Source organism: Conger conger, chromosome 7 (assembly GCF_963514075.1).
Source record: "Conger conger chromosome 7, fConCon1.1, whole genome shotgun sequence".
In the NCBI taxonomy this organism is placed as follows: domain Eukaryota; kingdom Metazoa; phylum Chordata; class Actinopteri; order Anguilliformes; family Congridae; genus Conger; species Conger conger.
Genome location: NC_083766.1, coordinates 7,422,138 through 7,445,955, shown reverse-complemented (window position 1 = coordinate 7,445,955; position 23,818 = coordinate 7,422,138). Strand labels below are relative to the sequence as shown.

The following is a 23,818-nucleotide window of genomic DNA, read 5'->3' as shown; positions in this document are numbered from 1 at the left end:
TTTGTGTGTATGTGCGTATGTGTACGTCCGTTGTGTTTGTGTGTGCGGTGTGGGTGGGTTTGTGTGCATGTATGTATATGGGAGAAGTGTGTGCAGTGTGAGTTTGTGTGTGTATGGTATGTGTGTGTGTGTGTTTACGTGTTGTTTATTGGATATAATATTTGGAATAGGACAGAATATTTGGCAGGACAAAAGGAGAAGACGTCCGTGTCATGGCAGACCTGTAAGAACTATTATTACCGGCACAGGAGCTGTGGGTGGAAAACTCACCAGTTAAGCAAACTGCATTAAAAATAGCTTACAGAGGGCCTCTGGCTTGTGTAGCCGCTCAAGGCGTTTTCCAAGTAAGGGCCACATGGCAAATCGGTAAGGGTGGGTCGTGAGCAGGTATTTATAAATGCCTGTGTTTATATGCGATCAAAGGAAAAGCGGAGGCACCCAGTTTTGTTTTATACATTTTGGTGAAGAACTGTGAAGTCTATTTTGAAGATGACTGGGAGGCTGTAATGCAGCTCTTATAAAAATGAGTGTCACTGTGAGTCAGTATAACTGGAGATGGGGATGGATGGTAAATGGTTGCCATTTATAGTGCCGTTATCCAAAGCGCTGTACAATTGATGCTTCTCATTCACCCCTTCATACACACACCAACGGCGATTGGCTGCCAAGCAAAGCACCAAATTGGGGGTTAGGTGTCTTGCTCAGGGACACTTCGACACAGCCCGGGCGGGGGATCGAACCGGCAACCCCTCCGACTGCCAGACGACTGCTCTTACTGCCCGAGCCACGTCGCCCCATTGATACAAGATGTCCTTTGGCATGCCCATCAAACAGAAGGACGTTGTGCTCTTGGGGCCGACCAGGACAGTACCCTCTTAAACAGCTGAATATTAGCCATTATTTCAGATGGCTTCCTCTGACAGTTCAGCACAGACTCTACCTTCCCCTAAGATTCTCAGAAGTGGAGAGTACTGTGGGAAGACGTGCTGTTTGAATGCCCTTGTTTTGCTCCTGCCGGGGGGTGTGCTGGTGCGCTGTGGGAGCGTGCAGAGCCCTGCAGAGCCCTGCATGCAGAGCTACCTGTGAGCCTGCATACATGCAAACTCAGGGATTTTTTAATAAGTGTGCTTCTGTTCCCTCTTGGTAGACTCTGCTTAGCTCTGGCTGATGGCGTCTGCTTTTGGCTGTGTGTGTTGTATCTGTGCACTTGTGTATGCGTGTGTGTGCGTGCGTGCGTGCGTGCGTGCGTGCGTGCGTGCATGCGTGCGTGTGTGTGTTTGCTCAAGTGATGCATTTGTGGATTAGAGGGTGGTGTGTGTTGAATTGACAGCTTGGTCCAGATTACACTGATCTCCGCAGTGAGTTCCCACATAGCAACGGACAGGACGGGGAGATAATGAGAGAATGAGAGGGAATGAGAGAGAGTAGAGGGAGAGCACTCCTCCCTTTGCTTCCTCATGCTTTCGATCTTGAACGTGTAATCCAGGTCATGGAGTAAGTTTTCCTTCAGTTTGCGGAAGCAGTTGCAAGGTGGAGGATGAGTGCCCCGAAAACTCACTGATTTCGGCCACTGCTCGCTCTGCTTTAAACACAGAGAGCCGCTTGCTGTACCTTTACACAGAGCAGTCATTCCTAGTTCGCTAGCTGGCACGGCCAAAGTGTGCTTTTAAGTGCCTCTCCGTGAGCGAGGTGCGATTAGCTCCAAGTCAGCCCTATTAGCCTACGTGGCTGAAACTAGGTGGAACTGCAAGTTCAGTGGATGTCCACTAGAGGGGGCTGTATCACCAGTATCACCATACATGCAATACAGTTGTTTAAATATGTACCCAACTTCAAAATAATATATAATGTTAGCATAGTTTATTATTTGGTATTTGAATGTGGTGTTAAGCACCATGCAGAAAATGCGGTATTTGAAAAAAGTTATATCCAGAAGTGGCAAGAATAGTTTCATGTATGTACTGTATATTTATTTTATATGGGACGTATTTAAAAATTGCAACTTTATTTTGAACTGTTACTTGAGTGCAGCATATTTTATCACAAACTGATGTACATTACTTCTTTCTAATCAAAATAAGCTGTGACTGGTTCATCCGGAGGATTTGCTTTCATGGGAGCCAGTTAAAAGCCTCTGTCACTCTACCCCACCCTATTAGAAATGTTATACCGTATTCCGTTAGCAGTGACTCCGTCCTTGTTCTGAGAGCTCAGACCCTCTAGGCACAAGACCTTGTAGCTCAACGTGAACGTGTTTGTGAGCGGGAAGCAGACTCGGGGATAGGCACACTCAAAGGCAAACCGATGATGAATTAAGAATAGAAAGTGCTGTTAAAGAGAGCACCGTGAATCAGAGGTTAAGCTGAGACGAACAGAACCAGGTTCTTGTCGAGGACTATCGCGGACTGGCAGGATGGGGACACTCCAGCACAGGTTGGGGCAGTCCAGGGACCGGGCGGTGGTTTCCCTGCAAAGTCTGGTCCAGAAGAGGCCGGCTTCCCTGAACAACGTGGATGCCCTCCGGAAGGTAACCAGGGCACATTCTAATATTAACATGCGCTAAGCATTGTGCACGCTGTCAGTATCGCGTAGACCTTTCCTGCTGGCTGTCGAACCGCCTGCAAATACAATAGCGCAATAACCGTTGCGTTATTGTGTTTGTAAGGTGATTTCTCTCCTTGGAAAGTGAGGCGGTTGCTGTAGAAGGTAGCTCCAGTGGAGAGTTGGTTGCTGAGTTCAGGGGAGCTCACACTGGCTATGCTTCTGATGAGATGCCATTATTTGTATTTATTCAGATTTTATTCTAATATATGTACATGGTAGACCACATTAGAATATATTGTTTGGCAAAAATGTATAAATCAACAAACATTGAGATTTTTACAGTTGACTAATAGTGACATGCACACACACTGTACACTTTCACAGAGGTCTCTGTAGCACTCATAAACTCGCATTTTGCAGATATCCGGTGCCTGCAATGGCCAGGGTCAAGGGAGAAAATATCTCTTGAATACATCTCTGTTGAGAAATATTAATGAAAATGGCTTATGAAACGGAACTGACCTCCCCTCAGTATGAGAAAACCAAATTCAGCTATTTCTCACAAAGAATACAGGCGGACGCCAGCGTGCTCCCATGGGCTTTCCAGTATGTGAAATTCCCTTCATTCTTGTTGCCTTGTGTATACAGTCGGTTCCCAGCAAACTTTCCTACTTTTCACCGAGATGGCTCACTGAAAAGCCAGGCCCCGGAACGCTAGTGAAAAAAAGGTCAGAGGTCATCTGGCCCCTCTCTGTGGCCATGTTCACATATGAGCCCAGGATTCAGAGGGAGAATGGGGGGGGGGGGGGTTCTCTTGTGCTTTCAGTTGCATGCTGTATGTGAGCATCACATTGTGACTAGTTCCGAAGGGAAGATTTTTCTCCAAAAGGTGGCCTGGTTCTGAAATCTTGGCCTGGTTCTCCGCCAGTTAGCGGCTCGTTTGTTGTAAATGTTGCATAATCTGTTGCCTGTGCTTTCTTTGCTGCTTCAGTGAAAGTGCGTTATTTCACTTAGAGGCTGACAGAGGGGTTATATGGACATTGTTCTGTGCTTTAGCTATTGTGCCCGGGCTCCTGTCTCTGTGGGTTTCCCTGAAGTGCCACCTGAATTGTTTCAGCAGTCAGTTGACTTTGAAGTCATTCATTTTGGCCAGGTCTGTGTTGGGCATTTTATCATTCACACAGATTTTCCGGACATACTCACTGGCACACAATTTTTAAATCCCATTTGGTCGTGTGATGAGTCAGTATGATGAAAAAACTTGCAATGCAATTTCCTTTGCAGCGTAAACCCTCAAGCGGCATCTAGTAAAAGGGACACATTGACACATAAGGAATGTGTATCTTTACTTTCCGAGAATGCTCTCGGAACCAGAAATAGTAAGGCGGGAGACACGTGCACGCAGACGCACGAGCACAACGCTCACACAGGGCTCACAAGGTTAGGATGCTGCAGGCCTTCTCTCACATCGTGCTGGATATGTTTCACGATTTCTCAGAAGCGTTTTTTGTTTTCCGCTGTACTTGCCCTCCTGAGATTTGAGAACAAGGTCTCGGGGATTAGGGGATGAATTAAACATTTGTTTATTAGAAAGGCACTGAGAGGCGGGAGTACACTGGGTCTTTCAGAGCCGTGTGATGAAGCGGGCTTCCCTTTAGGTGCTCTTCACATGACACAGGTATCTAACCTTCTGCTGCAGCCTGGCTGAAATCATTAAACACCACGGCAGTCATTAGGAGAGAGAGGGAACGAGTAGAGCCTGATTTATACTTCTGCGTCAAATCTGCGTTTCCCCTCATTCCCTATGCCGTAACCTACGGTGTAGACTGACCCGCACCTCCCCAGAAATGTAAGATAAGATAAGATACACTTTTATTGAACCCCGTGGGGTAATTTGTCCTCTGCATTTAACCCATCCTAGTTACCTAGGAGCAGTGGGCAGCCACAGTGCAGCGCCCGGGGAGCAATGTGGGGTTAAGGGCCTTGCTCAAGGGCCCAACGGCTGTGCGGATCATTTATTGTGGCTCGACCGGGATTCGAACCACTGACGTTGTGGCTCCCAGTCATGTACCTTAACCACTACGCTACAAGCCGTAACTACGCGTCGCGGCGACGCGGACCGTAAGAACTGCGATTGGTCTGCTTGGTAGCATCGCATTATGCATTTCCGGCTGCTCCGGCATTGATCAATCAGTTGACTTGATGCCTCGTTGCCTGATTAGTAATCTGTCCTTCAAAAAAAGGCGACTTCGGAGGTGTGTTCGCAGCACGCAATTGAGACGCACTTTGAAGGCAGAAAGTTGTCAGAGTGAAAGCAAAGCGATTACGTGATGCGTAATTACAAGCAATTTAGCTGGCTAGCTCACGGAGGGAGGCTTAAACATTACATACGTTATTTCTGTGTGTTAAGCAATTTAAATGTTGTTTATAAAGTGTAACTGAAACAAAATGTCGCTCGTTGTGTACCTGCACTTGTGGACAAGCTCTTTTACAGTTCTTTGTGAACTCCGCCGCTGTTTTCAACCGCCATTAATTTAACGCAAGTAAGATCCATACAGTTAATCGCAAATGTTTATGGGATGTAATGATAACGAAAACCCGCGCCTCAGAGGAAGAGGTGTGACATAGACGTTAAATGCCAGCTCTCACTCGGGCTGTGTCATTCCCTGGAAATCTGGCCTGGGAACCTTTGATCTCTGATTGGTCACACCTCTCCTGGAGTGTTTGAACTACGGGAGCGTCCTGGAGAGGAAGCGATCGCACCTGGGGTTTCTTAGCTAATGCATTACATTACATTAAATTACATTGATGGCATTTGGCAGACGTTCTTATCCAGAGCGACGTACAGTTTATTAGACTAAGCAGGAGACAGTCCTCCCCTGGAGCAATGCGGGGTTAAGGGCCTTGCTCAAGGGCCCAGCGGATCTTATTGTGGTTACACCAGGGATCGAACCCCCGACCTAGTCATGTACCGTGTACCTTAACCTCTAAATGGTAAATGGTTGGCATTGATATAGCGCCTTTATCCAAAGCGCTGTGCAATTGATGCTTCTCATTCACCCATTCTTACACACACTCACACACCAACGGCGATTGGCTGCCATGCAAGGCGCCGACCAGCTCGTCAGGAGCATTTGGGGGTTAGGTGTCTTGCTCAGGGACACTTCGAAACAGCCCGGGCGGGGGATCGAACCGGCAACCCCTCCGACTGCCAGACGACTGCTCTTACTGCCTGAGCCATGTCGCCCGCCTACCTGAACCACTACGCTACACACCTCCCCTTCACGTGACCTGGTGGCCCAGTTACTCTTCAAACCTATGAACTGAGAAGCCTCTCGACCGTGGCTGTAATAGATTAACATCAATGGCATGAAAAGCATTCTGAGTTAGTCCTGTGACAGGGGACCCACCTTGTTGCTGCACTCACTGCCGAAACATATCTGACTAAGAAATGTTTGTTATCTCTGCTGTCTTAATTTAACCAGTGTTCACCTGGAACGAGGCCAGGTGGGGGGGGGGGGGTTCGATCCCGTCCTGGGTGTGTCGAAGTGTCCCTGAGCAAGACGGCTAGCCCCCAATTGACGAGCTGGTTTAGTACCTTACCTGGCAGCCAATCGCCATTGGTGTGAGTGAGTGTGTGTGCGAGATTGGGTGAATGAGAAGCATCAATTGTACAGCTCTTTGGATAAATGCAGACATTTTACATTTAACACGCTTGTATTGCCAAATTTCACAGACCGGTGCAAGAACAATAACATTAAAAATGCTCTGCCCACCATGTGAATGCTGCACAGTTATATTCTCTTTCATATAGAACCCAAACTGTGAGGCCGAGGGGCGGTTGTGGCCCCGGACGACTGCACAGTGTTTATGCCCACAGCCGACCTCCAGCGGTGGAGTGGACACTTTAATTGAACCCTGTCGCGGACCTAACGGCCACTCTAGTCCGCCTCAAAGCCGTGGTCTTGGGCCGCTTCCAAGTGAACTGGCACACAGTGGCTGGTTGGTTTCTGGCGAGAACGCCGTTCGGACCAATCGCAGGAAACATACGATTTTCGCTGCATTCTCTTAGTTTTGCTCCCTGTTTTGATTGCTGGTGAAGCTAGCATACGTAGCTAACTAAAGTGGCCAGAATGGGACAAACTTGCCCTCGCATGTAAGTGAGAAGCTTTCTGAATATATCGGCTGAAGACAAAGTGCGTAAGAACACTGAGATACTCAAAATGTTCAGGGATAAAATGAAGGGTTCCAACAAAATAGGTTCCAACAAAATGGGTTCCAAAAAACTGCGTCAACACTACATCGAGGTATACAATGCTTTGCAGAAAAGTGGTAGTTCTTCAGGTGCTAAGGACAAATCTGTGTGGCGTGACGTCCCAATCAAGACCAACGTGAACATAACCTGACAGTTACAGTACAGCCAGAAATTGCGAGGGTTTCCGACCATATGGTTTTGTTGACAATTTCTGGACTGTTTAATTGTTTGCCTTTGTGAAAGCAAACTGGACCAATTGAAAAATAAAGATAGAAACAAAATAAGGAAACAAACCTTTATCTGTAAATGCACCCTTTAAACACACATAAACAACATAACCATTTTATTGCAGCTGGTTTTTAATATTGCATGCAATATGTGATATTATGATACTGTCATCATAATGTTCATCATTACATGCTTAATTACTTTAGTTATTTTAATTTGTCAGCTGTTATAAACCCTTAATAATTTGTATCTCAAGCCAGGGCATATTGGCAATTACTGAGAGCTGAGGAAGACATTATGAAGCCTTAATAATCAATAAAATGACTATTTTCAGTGACTTAGCAGTTAAGTTTTGTAACTATGGAGACTGCATTAACACTCCTCCTCATCACTGAGCATTGCAAGGTCCCTTTAGCCAGTGTTTATCCCTGATTGTTTTGTGTTCTCAGTATTTGGAAGGCCCCTTGGTGTGTGTAGGCCTGTCTCATCGCTTCGTCATCCTCCGTCGGTTGGGGAGAGTGCAGACGTGTGTGCGCTGTAAGCACGTGCCACAGCCCTGCAGAGCAACATGTTTTTATCAGCACCAGGCACAACACTGACAGGGGGCAGGCCACCGATTGGCCAGAGGTCTCCCTCCTGTGTGACGACACAGAGAAACCACAGGGTTATATGTGGGGGGTCTTTTTGCGTTGGCTTGCCAGATATTGCTGTGCTAGTGCTGCCGGGAACATCAGCATGTAACTCGTTAGCTGAAATGAGCAGGCCAATGGGCCAGTGATATTAGGTGAACCTGTCTGCTTTTTGAACATAATTAAAGTGTATTTTTGATATTACAAAAAGATCTGCTAATAGCTGTGCTTTTGAGTGAAGACTATATCATAAACTTTGTACATCATATTTTTTTACAGTAATTTTGTGTATTTGTATTGAGTGGATAATGAATATATCCTCCTGTTTTTATTATTATTTTTTTTTAATGGCAAAATATGTTCTCTAGCTTGTGGATTTCACATTTGCCACTATTGTATGCATTATGCTCTGATGGGAAAAGCAATTTCAACTCAAGTCTTCAACTAAATTTCAAATACAGTTGAAATACAAAATACATTTTTTTTTTTACTCCATATGAAAACGATGAATATGGAAGGAATGCAGGAAGTTGTAAATAGTTCAGCAAGGTGTGTGGAGTTTATTATGAAGTGCCAGAGATAAGGCACATTTGCTATTTGCTATACTTTCTGTATGGAGTTGTGTCTGGGGCATAGAGAGACCGGGGAGGTGGAGACCACAAAGCCAGGGGGAGGTGGGGCTTGTCTTATTGCTGTGCCTGTTCATTTGTTTTGTGTGTGTGCATGCTCTCACACTGAGTGACCTTTCTCTGTTGTCTGGACATTCATTTTTCCTTTCAGGAGAACCAAAATGCATGTGAGTATGGGGCTTTCAGTGTAAACCTTTTTCTGGTTGCCTTTTTTCTGTCTGTAGTTGATTTGCACACAACACAATCTGTAGTTGATTTGTGTTGCGGTTTCTTTGACTTTATCCGTGTGTTTAATACAACAGTTTTAGTTTTCTGGTGGATGTTGAGTTGCTCGGTATCATTCTGCTTGATGTGTTGAGTAGGTCAGTATTAATTTTCTGTTATTAAGTCGGTTAGTGTGTGTTGTGCTGTGTTGTATTGTATTGAATAGGTTTATTTGTTGTTCAGTAGGACAGTGTTAGCTTGCTGTAGAATTTTCAATGGGACAGTGTTAGTCTGAACTGTGTTCAGTTTGTCAAGTTAGGTTAGCTGTGGTTTGCGGAGTTGTTTTCTGTCATGCGTCATCTGGAACAGCACAGGTGTGGGCACCACCACGATGAAACTTTTAAGACTTTAAGAAGAGTGAACTCATGTGAGCGTCTGGAAGGTGTTGCGTGCGTGCTGTCTGCATGTGGATGTGTCTGGGGAGAGAGTGGAGTTGTTTGAAGTGCCGCGTGTGCGGGTGTCTCCCATTTCAGATGTGTAGTTTTGCATCGCCCCAGGGGGCGAGGTGAGGTTAGAGCTCATCACAACGTGTTAGGCGGACAGATTTGGTGTGCGGAAAAGGCCAAACATCCCCCAGTGTCGTTGACCAATCTCATGAAACGCCACAGACGGCGGTAGTTCCATTCTTGTGAATGGAGGGTATGTAAAAGTACTGAACACAGGGGTGTCAATAACTCTGTCCATAACTCTCTTTACAACATGGCTCATTACCTGATTTAGTTACTTATAGGCTGGAGTAACCTTTTCGCTTGTCTTATGTCGGGTGGCAAAATTGTGGAGGGCGTTGCATGTGTGAGTAAGTGGGCTTGCCTGTTCGAGCGCGTGTGAGCTGTGTCAAGGGCCTTGTTATCTCCTATGATGTGTAAGGTGACTCACGATAATCTTGTGAGCGTGATTACAGGGCGGGTTATTGGGAGGGGCACAGAGCCACACACAGCGCCCCGCACGTTTCCTACACGCACACGGCGGTGTGTACATTACTGTACTCTGCCTTTCACTCAACTGTATATTCTCATTCACAGTGTCCACTCATTCACAAGCTCAATGTTGGAAAAAAAAACTAAAAGAAACATGAATATTGTCCTGTGTTCAGTGTAGATGCGTACTGTACATATATCAATGTACTGTATATATGTGAAAATATGTGTATAAATATTGAAACTGGATGCTGTTCATTTCACAAAGAATAGCATCTAGTTTCAATATTTATAGGCATAATGTACAGCACCTAGCTTTCATATATTATGTTGTTTATATATTATATTATTTTGAATATATCTGTACATAAAACTTCATTTATATGGTATATTGGCCATATTGGCTATATGTCCTACTGTGGGTTTTGCCTTTAAAAAAAAAAAAAAAAGTAAATCCTAATATTTTTGGTTCAGAGACTTTTGACACACAACACCTTTTCATTAGGCATGTGCCGTGTGGATGCCCTGAAGCGGATCAGTGGGGGACTGTAGCCGGTGTACAGGGGCCAGCTGAGCTCGATTAAATATTTGCCTGCTGTGTGATTGCTGTGGTGGGTGGTCACTTTGATTTACGGTGGTCAGACGAGCATCTGCTACTCCTCTCTGTCTGTGTCTGTCTGTGTGTGTCTGTCTGTGTCTGTGTGTGTGTGTGTGGGTGTGTGTGTGGACAACGGTAGACAAGCTTGACCAAAAGGAGGCATCTTGTTATTTCAGTTGTTCTGGGGCTTCCAACAATTCTACTGCTGAGGAAGAATTTACAGTCTGTCAGTACTGAAGGTCCCACCCCCCATCCCCCACCCCGCAAGCTCTGGACTCAACTGCTCCCAGGAGCTTCCTCCAGAGTTCTTTTGGATGCACATTAAGAGTAGTTCGTTTTTGTTTTTTTTGTGACTAGTTGTCTGTTGAAGCACCGACGCAGGGCTTTGGCGGTGGGCTCTGTGTTGAGATCGCAGACCTCCTCTGCCACGTCCCTCTGGCTGGAAGAGTGTTTGCATGAGGCCTCAGTTTGGGGAACCTTGCCTCCTGTTTACGTAGCCTTGGCTATTGGTGCATGAAGCCCTGAAATGCCGTTCACTGGGTGACCTCTAAGGCTTTGCCATCCCTGACATCCTGCCCCTGACGTCACAACTTATCATTGCTCTCGGATGACTTCCTGTTGAAATCCGACTTGTCCTTGTTGCAATCACACCACCTCCCATTGGTTTCAGCCTGTGACTGATTCCATTATACCTGGCTGTGATTGGCTGATGTCTCACCGCTGCACACTGTGTTTCTCAGGAGCGACAGAGGCTGGAGACCATCCTGAGTCTGTGTGCGGAGTACAACAAGGGCGACGTTCCCGGCGGGGGCGAGGCTGGCCGCATGGGCTTCCCCGGGACGGGCCGGGGAGAGGGCGGGGGCCGGAGGGCGGGCGCGGAGACCGCGGGCGCCTCCGTCTCCCTCCGCGGGCCGCAGAGACAGAGGGAGAGCGACGAGGAGAACCTGAAGGAGGAGTGCAGCAGCACCGAGAGCACGCATCAGGAGGTGAGCTTATGTTGAATACGCGGCGGGAGCACAGACGGAAACGCAGTGGTCACTGACCGCAATGTGATGATCACTGACCGCAGTGCAATGATCACAGACCACAATGTGATGATCACTGACCGCAGTGCAATGATCACTGACCGCAGTGCAATGATCACAGACCACAATGTGATGATCACTGACCGCAGTGCAATGATCACTGACCGCAGTGCAATGATCACTGACCGCAGTGCAATGATCACTGACCGCAATGCAGTGATCACAGACCACAATGTGATGATCACTGACCGCAGTGCAATGATCACTGACCGCAATGTGATGATCACTGACCGCAGTGCAATGATCACTGACCGCAATGCAGTGATCGCAGACCACAATGTGATGATCACTGACCGCAGTGCAATGATCACTGACCGCAGTGCAATGATCACTGACCGCAGTGCAATGATCACAGACCACAATGTGATGATCACTGACCGCAGTGCAATGATCACTGACCGCAGTGCAATGATCACAGACCACAATGTGATGATCACTGACCGCAGTGCAATGATCGCAGACCGCAGTTCATTGATCACAGACCACAATGTGATGATCACTGACCGCAGTGCAATGATCTCTGGCTGCAGTTCAATGATTGCAGACTTCAATGCAATGATCATTACTGACCACAATGCAATGCAGTGATCACAGACCACAATACAACGATCACAGGCCCATTCTATACTACACAGACCAACAATTACAGACTATCCAGTCATGGTCATCCCTGATTATAAAGCACCATAACAGTCATATGCAATCAGTCTGCCCCAGTTTCAGACAACCTCTTTCACAGACTGTCCTGGGCACTCCCTCATTCACATACTACTTACAGCACTCTAACCCTTATGGAATAATCAATGTCCTGTCCAAAAAAACACCAGTGAATAATGGATGGATGGATGAAAGTAGGGTAAAATACAAATACAAATCTAATTATTTTTCACAATGTGTAAGTGTGTGGCATATTCATTACTATTTAAAATAATATTGTCTCTAAGTTATCCACTATATGCAAATGCAGAATGTGTTTAATATATAGCATGTAATCATGCCATGCAGTATACTCAAATTAAGGTGACAATACTTGATACTTTTCCATATGTGCATATTCTTCATATCACATTTATTCAAAATATATTCCCTATAATTTGTGATGAATTATTTAACATCGAGCCTCACGATGAGGGATGATGAATGTGGAAAGTACAAGCGAGAAATGGAAGTCTTCTCTCCTGAGTGCGACTCCTCTCCTGGCAGCACGAGGACTCATCTGGCCCTGTCGCCGGGCAACAGGAGCTGAGCTATCTGGAGGAGGAGCGGGTGAGGGTCCTGGCCCGGGTGGACGAGCTGAAGACCCGCGTCACAGAGCTGGAGCAGCAGGCGCAGGAGTCACGTCAGGAGGTGAGTCAAGGCCGGCCCGTAGCGTGGTGGTTAAGGTAAATGACTGGGACACGCAAGGTCGGGGGTTCGAATCCCGGTGTAGCCACAATAAGATCCGCACAGCCGTTGGGCCCTTGAGCAAGGCCCTTAACCCTGCATTGTCTCCTGCTTAGTCGAATCGCTCTGGATAAGAGCGTCTGCCAAATGCCAATAATGTAATGTAATGTAAAAGACCAGGACAACAGCACTGGGCAGCCTGTAGCCGTGTGGCTAAGGTTGACCGGGACCTGGAAGGTTGGTGGCTCAAGCCCTGGTGTAGCCACAGTAAGGTCTGTGCAGCTGTTGGGCCCTTAATCTTACATTGCTTCAGGAAGGTTTGCCCCCTGCTTTGTCGTAAATCACTTTGGATCAAAGCGTCAAATAAATATGTGTAATGTAACTGGTTACGCTGGAATGCTGGAACCCTGCCTTCTCTGCATTTTGGAAATCCATATACTACACAAAATAAGGAAATGTCAGTGTCCTTTTCTCTGCAAAGGTCCAGCGAACCAAATGCATAATAAAGCATTTCTAAAAATGTTGATAGAATATCCATTGTTTACTTAAATTTATCTGGAGGAATTGCCATTGTTGTCTGTTTACAAAGTACTTGTACATAGGAATGCTGTTATGTACATTTTGTATTGGCTCTGTGGAACATGATAAGCCCACATACATGCTTCTCTGACCAGTATGGGTAATGCGGTTGCACAGTATAGATGTGACCCCCATCCGTGAGCAAAAAAATACAGTATAACTTCTGCTCAGCCTAACACCAGCTAGTGGTATGGTATTAAAGTGTCTACTGAGAAACATTTTAGCTAATGACATTACGTTTATGTATATAGTTTGTCCTTTTTTGGAAAACTGCTTCGATTTTTGGAGATATTGTTGATTAAAAAGGGGATTTGTCCAGTGTTGTGACTGTGGCTTCGTTATCAAATGTACCTGACACAGCCACAATAATCTGTATCAAAAACAAAATCTTTTCAATGAGAAGTGAATTTGAACTTCTGTAACTTTGTTTTAGTGATATACCGAGTAATGCCGACTCTTGAAAAACAAACCCCGAAGGGTGACCTTTCAGAAGGGACCTGGACTATGCCTGTCGTCAAAATGGTTCATCAATAGTAACCATTCTATTTGGGGAATGTAACTTTCAAGTTTGTGTGAAGAAAAGGGCTGACCCTTAAGCGAATAAAGGTTAATTGAGCCCCACTCCCTGATTCCACCTTTAATTTGTTCCTGCAAGCCTTTGACTGGTTGTGGGTTTTATTCCTGTGCTAAACTCAGTAAGTTGCAAGTTAAGCGCAGGCGGAGTGTTGATGCGCAGGCAGAGCGTTGATGCGCAGGCAGAGTGTTGATGCGCAGGCGGAGCGTTGATGCGCAGGCAGAGTGTTGATGCGCAGGCAGAGTGTTGGTGTTGATGCGCAGGCAGAGCGTTGATGCGCAGGCACAGTGTTGATGCGCAGGCGGAGCGTTGATGCGCAGGCAGAGTGTTGATGCGCAGGCACAGTGTTGATGCGCAGGCAGAGTGTTGATGCGCAGTGTTGATGCGCAGGCAGAGTGTTGATGCGCAGGCAGAGTGTTGATGCGCAGTGTTGATGCGCAGGCGGAGCGTTGATGCGCAGGCGGAGCGTTGATGCGCAGGCAGAGCGTTGATGCGCAGGCAGAGTGTTGATGCGCAGGCACAGTGTTGATGCGCAGGCAGAGTGTTGATGCGCAGTGTTGATGCGCAGGCGGAGCGTTGATGCGCAGGTGGAGCGTCGATGCGCAGGCAGAGTGTTGATGCGCAGGCAGAGTGTTGGTGTTGATGCGCAGGCGGAGCGTTGATGCGCAGGCAGAGCGTTGATGCTCAGGCGGAGTGTTGATGCGCAGTGTTGATGCGCAGGCAGAGTGTTGATGCGCAGTGTTGATGCGCAGGCAGAGCGTTGATGCGCAGTGTTGATGCGCAGGCAGAGTGTTGATGCGCAGGCAGAGTGTTGATGCGCAGGCAGAGTGTTGATGCGCAGGCAGAGTGTTGATGCGCAGTGTTGATGCGCAGGCACAGTGTTGATGTGCAGGCGGAGCGTTGATGCGCAGGCGGAGCGTTGATGCGCAGGCAGAGTGTTGATGCGCAGTGTTGATGCGCAGGCACAGTGTTGATGTGCAGGCGGAGCGTTGATGCGCAGGCGGAGCGTTGATGCGCAGGCAGAGTGTTGATGCGCAGTGTTGATGCGCAGGCACAGTGTTGATGTGCAGGCGGAGCGTTGATGCGCAGGCGGAGCGTTGATGCGCAGGCGGAGCGTTGATGCGCAGGCGGAGCGTCGATGCAGAGTGTTGATGCGCAGGCGGAGCGTTGATGCGCAGGCAGAGCGTTGATGCGCAGGCGGAGCGTTGATGCGCAGGCGCAGCGTTGATGCGCAGGCAGAGCGTTGATGCGCAGGCAGAGCGTCGATGCGCAGGCAGAGCGTTGATGCGCAGGCGGAGCGTCGATGCGCAGGCGGAGCGTCGATGCGCAGGCGGAGCGTTGATGCGCGTGTCTCCCGCTCCGCAGGCGGAGATGGAGCGGGCGCTGCTGCAGGGAGAGAGGCAGGCCGAGCTGGAGCAGATGGAGGCCGAGGTGGAAATCATCACACAACTACAGGACAAGCTCAGCGAGCTGGAGTGCGCCTTCCAGAGGAAGAAAGACAAGGTGACTGACACCCCTCCCTCCCCCAAAAAACCTTTATATGGGTTTACTAAGCTGGGGAGAGCCGTATCAGGAATAAAAACGGACATACACACACCTTACATATACGCACACACGTCTGCACACACGCATTCTCTCAAACACACCAAGCACAGTTGTGTTTCAGCGGACCTCCAGGTAGTATCCACATTACACGTTTTCTAGGTTTGCTTATCAAAACCCCTCTCCAAGTCCAGAAATGTTAAAATGGAGGTCATTGCTGTTTCTTTTGTGAAGACAGCATATTTTAAAATGTAAATATGTAAATATGTTGTGTGTCATATAAATGTGTTTTTTCCAGTTCAGTCTGTCTGGCGCTGTGTGTGCTAAAAACACACAGTACTGGTGTTCATCTGTAATTCTATATATTATTTGAAGATTCATTATGGCAACAGTTAATAAGACAAATAAGATACAACACTCTTAAAAATTAAGTTGGATCTTTAAAATAAAGCAGTGAGCATCTAATCTCTGCGTACAAATAAAGTGTGAGGTGACATCCAGTGGTCACTCGTGTGGAAACAGAAGATGGAGTAAAATAGTCAGTTAAATATATTCAAATGCAGAGAATTGAATGCTAATAATTCTGTCATTAAAATATTTGCTTTAAGTGTGCAGTTCAGGTTTCTGTGTTCAACCTGCTTCTGAGAAATCACTTGGGAGCTGAGTTTTGTTCTGTTATCCTGATTGTGTTGTGGTTGGTCTTAATTCCACGTGAACAGCTGCACTGTATTTGTTTGGTTACTGCTGATCTCAGAGTGGATGAACAGCCTTTTTCAAGGGCCTGAGATTCCACAAAGGTGTTTCTGTTCTTCACGATAAGGCCCAGTTTATTTTACTGATTCTACTGTGTTAGACTTCTGGATGAAACCACAGCACTCTTTCATTTCTTTGTCTGTTCTGTCCGTGTGCCATTTGCCTTGAACAAAGCAAAACTGTCTGTCCGCTTTTTACCTTTTGGACTTGTCTTCCAAATCGGAGGTGAGTGGGGTGTCTTAGGTGACGTACATTGATGGTTTTTCTGAGCTGTGTATTCAGTGGTTTTATTCTCCCTTTCCATCTCTATTGATGTCAATTTCTGGCTCACTGGGGCTTTACTAACTGACTTTTTCTAACTCTTAAACTCTCCTCTCTGAGCTACACTTGAGTCCTCTCTCTAGGCTGGTGGCCTCTTTCATTTTCTACTCATTCTAAGGAGAGAAAGATGCTTGGTTTCTACAGAGTTTGACAGCTGTGGTGCTTTTGTTGGTGGCAGCTGGTGAACAGAAAATAGACACTATTTAAAACTTTAAAAGATCATTGGTGTCAACCTGTTTTCGTTCATTTTCCTTGATTTAACAAGTGTGTCAACGATCTGAATAATCCATTGGTAGGTAAACACACAGCTTTCTTCACATCATGTTGAGGAGCGCAACCTGAAATAAGGGCTATCTAACAAAGCCTGTGCTTGAAGATTGCTTTTACTTTGCAAAATCGACACATTACCATGAATATTCTCTTGAGTGTTGAGTGCAGAGAACAACGAGTACAGTTATCCACAATTTTAAAGGCTTAAATCTGATGGTAATGAGTATTTAATTTATTAAAAGCTATATTGTTAATTAAGGAAAAGGTTTGAAATGAGGTTGAGACAATAATCAGTTCAAGGAGAAGTTTTCTACTCTGTCAGTGTGCAGATTAGCAGCCGCCAAAAACTGACATTATGATAGAGGGTTACAACACAAGCATAAGTTTGGTTACCTATGGTAACCTGTGCCAGTTTGGTATTTGAATGTCCTGATTCGCTATGGATCTGAGCACTAGACCGACAGTTCAATTGATGGCTCGTGAAAACAATGGTTTCCATAATTTTTGCATTCTCCTAGTGTTAAGTTAGCTCAGCAGGGGGCCTAGTTCACATTATTTCATACTGCATTTTATCCATATATACAACTGAGGACTTAGTGAAAGACATGGCTCAGGCAGTAAGAGCAGTCGTCTGGCAGTCGGAGGGTTGCCGGTTCGATCCCCCGCCCGGGCTGTGTCGAAGTGTCCCTGAGCAAGACACCTAACCCCCAAATGCTCCTGACGAGCTGGTCGGTACCTTGCATGGCAGCCAATCGCCGTCGGTGTATGAGTGTGTGTATGAATGGGTGAATGGAGAAGCATCAATTGTACAGCGCTTTGGATAAAGGCGCTATATAAATGCCTGCCATTTACCATTTACCATTTGTAGTATAGTGCATATTTGGTACTGAAACCAAAGCATCTATGCAGATATGGCCAGCTGTCCACCAGTAACCACGGCGTTATTGTTGCTGGGCCTCTCATTGGGTCTTCAGGCCAGCTCCCTGAAGGGACAGTGTTCTGTGGCACCTGCCGTGGTGTATTTCTCACACACGTGTAATGTGCCATTGAGATCATTACACGTTAAAAATGACCTGCCTCTCAGGCCTGTGCCTCCCATAAATGCTATGTTTGTTTTGAAGTCGTTTTTAAAAAAATGATTAAATGCATAAACGCTCCTGTTTTTTTTGTTTGTATTTTAACAAAATTGCAGCCTATTGCAGCCTTGGTTTTTTTTTACCTGTGAAATTGAGGAAATTGAAATTAAGTGGTGTGTGTGGTATTTTGAAAAGATGATTGCTTCTGTGAATCTGGATTTGTCCAGTGATAAAATGGCTTAAAAAAAACAAAGTACAAAGTACAAAGTACAAAGCTGGATTTCAAAAGTTGATTACAGTAATTCTCAAGATGCTGAAAAGGGCAAAGATTAAACTAAAAGCATGTTTGCTTGGAGTAGGTTAAATAATATTAGAAAATATATCCCAGGAAAATGGGCTTATATGAAACCTACATCGCCGGGCACACTGGCACACCCCCCAAGCTCATTTCTGACAGGCGCGTTCAAACACTTTCCCTGGGTTTAATTGTTCTTCTAAAATCTCCCTAGGAGCCGTGGACAATCAGAAACTCCTCCTCAACCCGCACTCCGCTCCCTCCATGTTTGGTCCCTCCTCTCTAACCAACAAACATGCATGGTGTGGATTTGAGCTGTTTTTTTTTTTTTTTTTCTCCTCTTCCCCTCCTCCCTGGATGGTGTGTGTGTGTGTGTGTGTGTCCACATGTGCCTATGTTTCTGTGTATTTGCATACATATGCATGTACGTGTGTATGTGCATATTGGTATGCGTGTGTGTGTGTATCTGTGTGTGTATGCTTTGTGCGTGTGTGCGCGTGGACGTGTGTGTGTATGTGTACGTGTGTGCGTGCGCGTGTGTGTTCGTGTGTGTGTATCTGTGTATGCGTGTGTGTGTGCGTGTGTGTACATGTGTGTGTGTGTGCGCGTGCACGTGTGTGTACGTGTGTGTGTATCTGTGTGTATGCGTGTGTGTGTGTATGCGTGCGTGTGTGTGTATATCTGTGTATCTGTGTGTATGCCTGTGTGTGTGCGTGCGTGTGTGTGTGTATGCATGTGTGTGTGTGTGTGTGTGTATACATGTGTTTGCGTGTGTGTGTGTGTGTGCGTGCGCATGTGTGTATATCTGTGTGTATGCGTGTATGTGTGTATGCGTGTGTGTGTGTGTGTGTGTATGCGTGCGTGCGTGTGTGTGTGTGTGTGTGCGCGTGTGTGTATATCTGTGTGTATGCGTGTATGTGTGTATGCGTGTGTGTGTGTGTGTGTGTATGCGTGCGTGTGTGTGTGTGTGTGTGCGCGTGTGTGTTTATAGGAGAGAGCAAAGGTGGTGGGCGAGCGGGAGGCCCTGGCACGGCTCCTGGATGGGTCCAATGAGCTGAGGAGCCAGCTGCACAACTGCCCAGAATCCCTGAGGGAGCAGTTACAGGACCAGCTCAAAAGGGTCAGTCTCCACCCAGAACATAGCACCTCTGCCTGTCCCACCCTGCGCTGCACATACTGGCCCTGTAATGTGAGTGTCTGGGTGGAGCCTGATGCACAGTCCCCTTCCAAATTACCCCCGAGACCTGGTCCTAATACGGCTGCAGCTTCACGTGTCAAATAAAAAAACCCAGAGTACAGTAAGTTTATTTTGCATGAAACTTTTATGAATCATGACTGTACAGCAGTCATGACAATTATTTAAAAATGTACAGATCTGTGGAGTCTTAAAAGCTCCAAGAACCATTAAACCTTTGGCTTCCAGCATACGATAATAATCAGTTTTCCCCCGGAATAAAGGTTTTTAAATGTGTCCAATAGTATTAAAGTCATGCTCCGTACAGTAATTCCTTTTTGCCTGCAGTGAATTCCCGGAACCAAGAGCATAATAATAAGAAGCAAAAATAGATCATTTCAGTTAACTGGCAACAGAAGTGTACTAGCTGAAGTGTTCTGTTTAAATGACAGATTTTCTTTACCAGTTATATTTGGGATCGATTAAATTCACAATGAAATCACCAAACACGTTGTAGTGCATCAGGCTGCTGGATTTCTTCGCACTCCTTCTCTCTCCTCTGCCTCAAGTGGTAACGATAGGGGGGGGTCACACTGGTTCACAGTGGGAGAAGTACTAAGGTGACCGTGTAGGTTCCTGAGCACTTTGCATGAACGTCACACACAGTTTCCGTTTCCTCTTGTTTGTGCTGGCTGCGTCATAACTGCTTCTAACCCGGTTTACTAATCTATTAACTTGGTCACTAACTGAATTAAATAATTTTGTACTTTAAAATATTTTTATTTAAAATATTCAATATTTTATTTTGGATAGAAAGTCCTTTGAGATTAATGGCCACTCACCTGAAAGATGAGTGTGCAGTATATTTGTGCATATTCAGTGCTAAAAGAAACTCATGTGTTTTTTTTACTGCCACGCTTCTGACCGGGTTGTGATGTCTCTCTAAGCTGTTTCGTCTACATTCCCATGTTGGAGCTGTGCTGACCTCTAGTGTTTGATAAATATTTGTAGGTTACTGCAGGGCTTAATAAAAACATCTTTGCATCCCCTCAAAGTTGGTGCTATCCTTCTTTTACTCCATAGTTCCCTATCAGCCTTCCTGTTTGTGTGCTGTTGTCCAGCTAGTTTTGATTTCTGTGATCAATCAGTGGCCTTGAGGCCAATCCACGGACCTCACAAAGTCTGTGAGAATATCATGAGAATGAGAACAGGCCGCCCAACCCATCCTGGCTTGTCAGGGACAACAACTGCAGCTCTTTGAATGAGGCTTCATGAGTGAACTTCAGTTATTTTTAGGACATAAGAGAAGTGACCTTTTTACCCACAGTAAAGCCCATTTGTGGGTTTGGATATGGGCTGGAGTTCAAGGGAATGCCCATTGTTTCGCGTTGGTTTTTGCATGTCGGAAGCCGTGCCCTCTGCGCCACGATTCCGGGGGGTGTTTGGGGGGGTTATTGTTGGGAGGGCGGGGCTCTGTGGTGACCCCCCCCCCCCCCGTCCCCCTGGTCCTGGCCTGTTTGCAGGAGGTGGAGGCACTGGAGTCTGCCACTAAGCGCTTTGAGGACCTGGAGTTCCAGCAGCTGGAGAAAGAGAGCAGCCTGGAGGAGGAGAGGGAGACCATGAGCCAGCAGCTGCTGCAGGAGCGGGCCGAGTACCTCAGCAGTGTGTCCAAGAGGAAGGTGCGCTTGTCACAGCGCTGGGCCCGTCTTTTAAAAAACAAAATGTGCATTAGTGTGAATTTAAAGTGCGTTACTATCATGGACGAGTCATGGAAAAGCTCTTGGAAAATATGCGTACGATGGGAAATGGGAAATCGAGTGTAGTAACGTCACTGTACTGATACTTCTAACAAATTGCCTACTTCACTGGCTTCTTCTGAAATAGATGTTCAGTTGGACATTTTTTTGGATCCAGTTACATTGAGATTCATTTTCATTTTTACTTTAATGTGGCACGCTAACATGAACATTTTCTCACTATTTTGTTATTAATAATTTTCAACTATTCATTCGCTTCCTGGCCCAAGTGATATCCCCGCAGCCAAAATGGCGATCGTATTGGCAGTTTACTACCTAAAACATTTGTGCCCATAGGTTATCGCTAAGCTGTAAGGTATTTACTGCATATATTCCATCACTGTCAGTGGGGTAAAACCTATAGTTTGACCACTTCTACAGACTACTTCTGAATTCCAGTGGTCTACACTGCAGCACATTCAGGAATGACTTGCACACATTTTATAGAGATCCATGGTTGTGATCCATTTATTCTGAAATTACCCTGAAATCATTTGTCCCCCTATGATGCTCAGGAGAAAGTGGCAGCCCTGGAGACCCAGGCCAACCAGCTGGGATTACAGGCGTCCCAGGAGCGTGAGAGACTGGCCAAGGACAGGAACCTAACCCTGCAGCTGCTCTACAAGGTGCTCCCCCCCGGACCCCCCTCTACTCCCCCCCCCACATACACACACCAACACACACACACACACACACACACACACCAACACACACACACACACACACACACCAACACACACACACACTCACATACACCAACACACACACACACACACACACACACCAACACACACACACACACACACCAACACACACACACACACACACACACCCACCCACCAACACACACACACACACACACACTCCATCCCACACACACACTCACACACACACACACACACACACACACTCTCACACACACACTCTCACTCACACACACACACACCAACACACACACACACACTCCATCCCACTCCCTTATACTCAAAGTTAATTTCAGTTCAGTCACTTCTTCTGTGTGTCTGAGGACGCTTCACAATTTTCTTTTATGATACAAAAATTGTCGACATTCATGTACTTTATTGTATTTTACTCTATCATATTTGAAAAGGCAGTCCTCGTGATTATATTCCTTAGCATGTTTTGTTTCTCTGCATTATGATCATTACATTACATTGCAAGGCATTTAGCAAGACGCTCTTATCCAGAGCGACATACAACGAAGTGCAGATCAAACACAAGTACAAGTGCGAAGAGGACCTGAGAGGACAGTACAGTTCCGAGTCCTAGTGTAACCATACAGATACAATCGGAACCCTTGAAGAGTACATCAACTTACGAACTAGCATACCACAGTTGGCAGCTAGAGTACCCCGAGTACAACAATACAATAGCTAATACAAAAAAGACCAAACAAGACTAATAATCATTACGTTCATTCATCTTGCATGATTATCTCGAGTTTATCAGGCCACAAAAAGCCACACCTTCGCCTCCGATTGATGTCTCATCTCCTTCTCACTGCCCCCTCATTTCTACTGGACCCCCACTGACCTCGATATCCCCCTGTGTTACAGGAAAAGGAGAGGCTGGCTGCCCTGGAGAAGAGATACCTTAGCCTAACTGGGGGGAGAGGCTTCCCCAAGAGCACCACCACTATGAAGGAGGTGAGGGAATATCGCCCGGGATCGCACTCCTTCACAATTTTCACACGCGAGGACTGACAAAACTGCACAACTAGATTGAAAGGATTATCGTGAAATTCAGTAATCAGACTTACAATAACATTCGGTCTCCTTCATCTAACCTTCGTTCACCTGTCCGTGAACTGCATGGATCAGTCTGTTTGTGTCAAGCCTTAACCTGAGAGACCCCTGTCACCTTGAGCATCCATATAATGGAATCGGTTTTGCCAAAGAGGGATGCTATCCGTTCTGACTTGACGAAGGTCCTCGAAGGGCAGAAATGTATTCTTAATGAGAGAAAGGTATCGTGTGAGAAGAGGGCAGGCTCCGCTTTTTATTATTCAGAGAGGGATGCTCGCCATTCCATAGTGGAGGAACAAGTCATCTTCAGACAGCCCCTGACACTGTACACTTCAAAACAGGGTACTCTTCACATCAGCGAGCCTGATCTGCTAGAGGACTCCATTACCCAGAGTCCCCTCTGCCGACCCACTGCTTCCTATTTACATGCTCCCTCCCCTCAGATATGTCCCGTCAACCCTGAAGAGGTAATCGGACTGTCAGTGCATGCCCGCCTGAGCACTTGCACTCCGGAATGACCCCGCTCTGCTCTCAAACTGCATTACTGCTGCTGCGCAGTGCAAAGCAGAGCCACCATTCACCGATCAATCTTTACATTGCATTACATGTAATTTGGCTGACGCTTTTATCCAAAGCGACTCACAGTTGATTAGACTCGGCGGGAGACAGTCCTCCCCTGGAGCAATGCAGGGTTAAGGGCCTTGCTCAAGGGCCCAACGGCTGTGCGGATCTTATTGTGGCCACACCGGAGATCGAACCACCGACCTTGCAGGTCCCGGTCATGTACATTAACCACGACACTATGACCACCCAATATCATGACCGATCTTATCCCATCACACAGCTGAAGCTAAGTGGGGTTGGAAATGGTGCTAGTGAGCCAGTAGTTCTTTCCCACCGTCCCAGTGTCCCAGAATGACACCGAGGTCCAGACTCTGCGGTCATTAAATATGTCATGGGACTCAAATAGGGGGTGTTAAACCCTGCAACCTGTTAAAATTCCCTAACATTGTAGATCTGCCCCCAAATCATCATTCAGGCTACATTCGTTTGGTTCCAGAACTCCCTGCGTCACTTCCCATGCCTAAACTAGAATCAATCTCCAGGCATTGCTGGTTAAATAAAGGTTAGTAATGATTA

General features: G+C 46.4%; 1 protein-coding gene across 22 annotated transcripts in view; it reads left to right on the top strand.

Annotated features, from left to right (window-relative positions):
• The window catches only part of LOC133132344 (pleckstrin homology-like domain family B member 1), a 90,887-nt gene that overhangs the window by 48,859 nt on the left and 18,210 nt on the right, over positions 1–23,818 (top strand). For 14 of the 22 annotated variants that reach the window (XM_061247709.1, XM_061247710.1, XM_061247702.1 and 11 more), the window contains 8 exons: positions 10,805–11,050; positions 12,353–12,496; positions 15,051–15,188; positions 18,934–19,062; positions 20,640–20,795; positions 21,428–21,538; positions 22,490–22,579; positions 23,020–23,145. In XM_061247709.1, coding sequence (XP_061103693.1) covers positions 10,805–11,050; positions 12,353–12,496; positions 15,051–15,188; positions 18,934–19,062; positions 20,640–20,795; positions 21,428–21,538; positions 22,490–22,579; positions 23,020–23,145 — 1,140 coding nt within the window. The remainder of the gene's footprint in view (positions 1–10,804; positions 11,051–12,352; positions 12,497–15,050; positions 15,189–18,933; positions 19,063–20,639; positions 20,796–21,427; positions 21,539–22,489; positions 22,580–23,019; positions 23,146–23,818) is intronic. The other 8 variants (XM_061247713.1, XM_061247712.1, XM_061247720.1 and 5 more) reach the window with 4 other exon arrangements.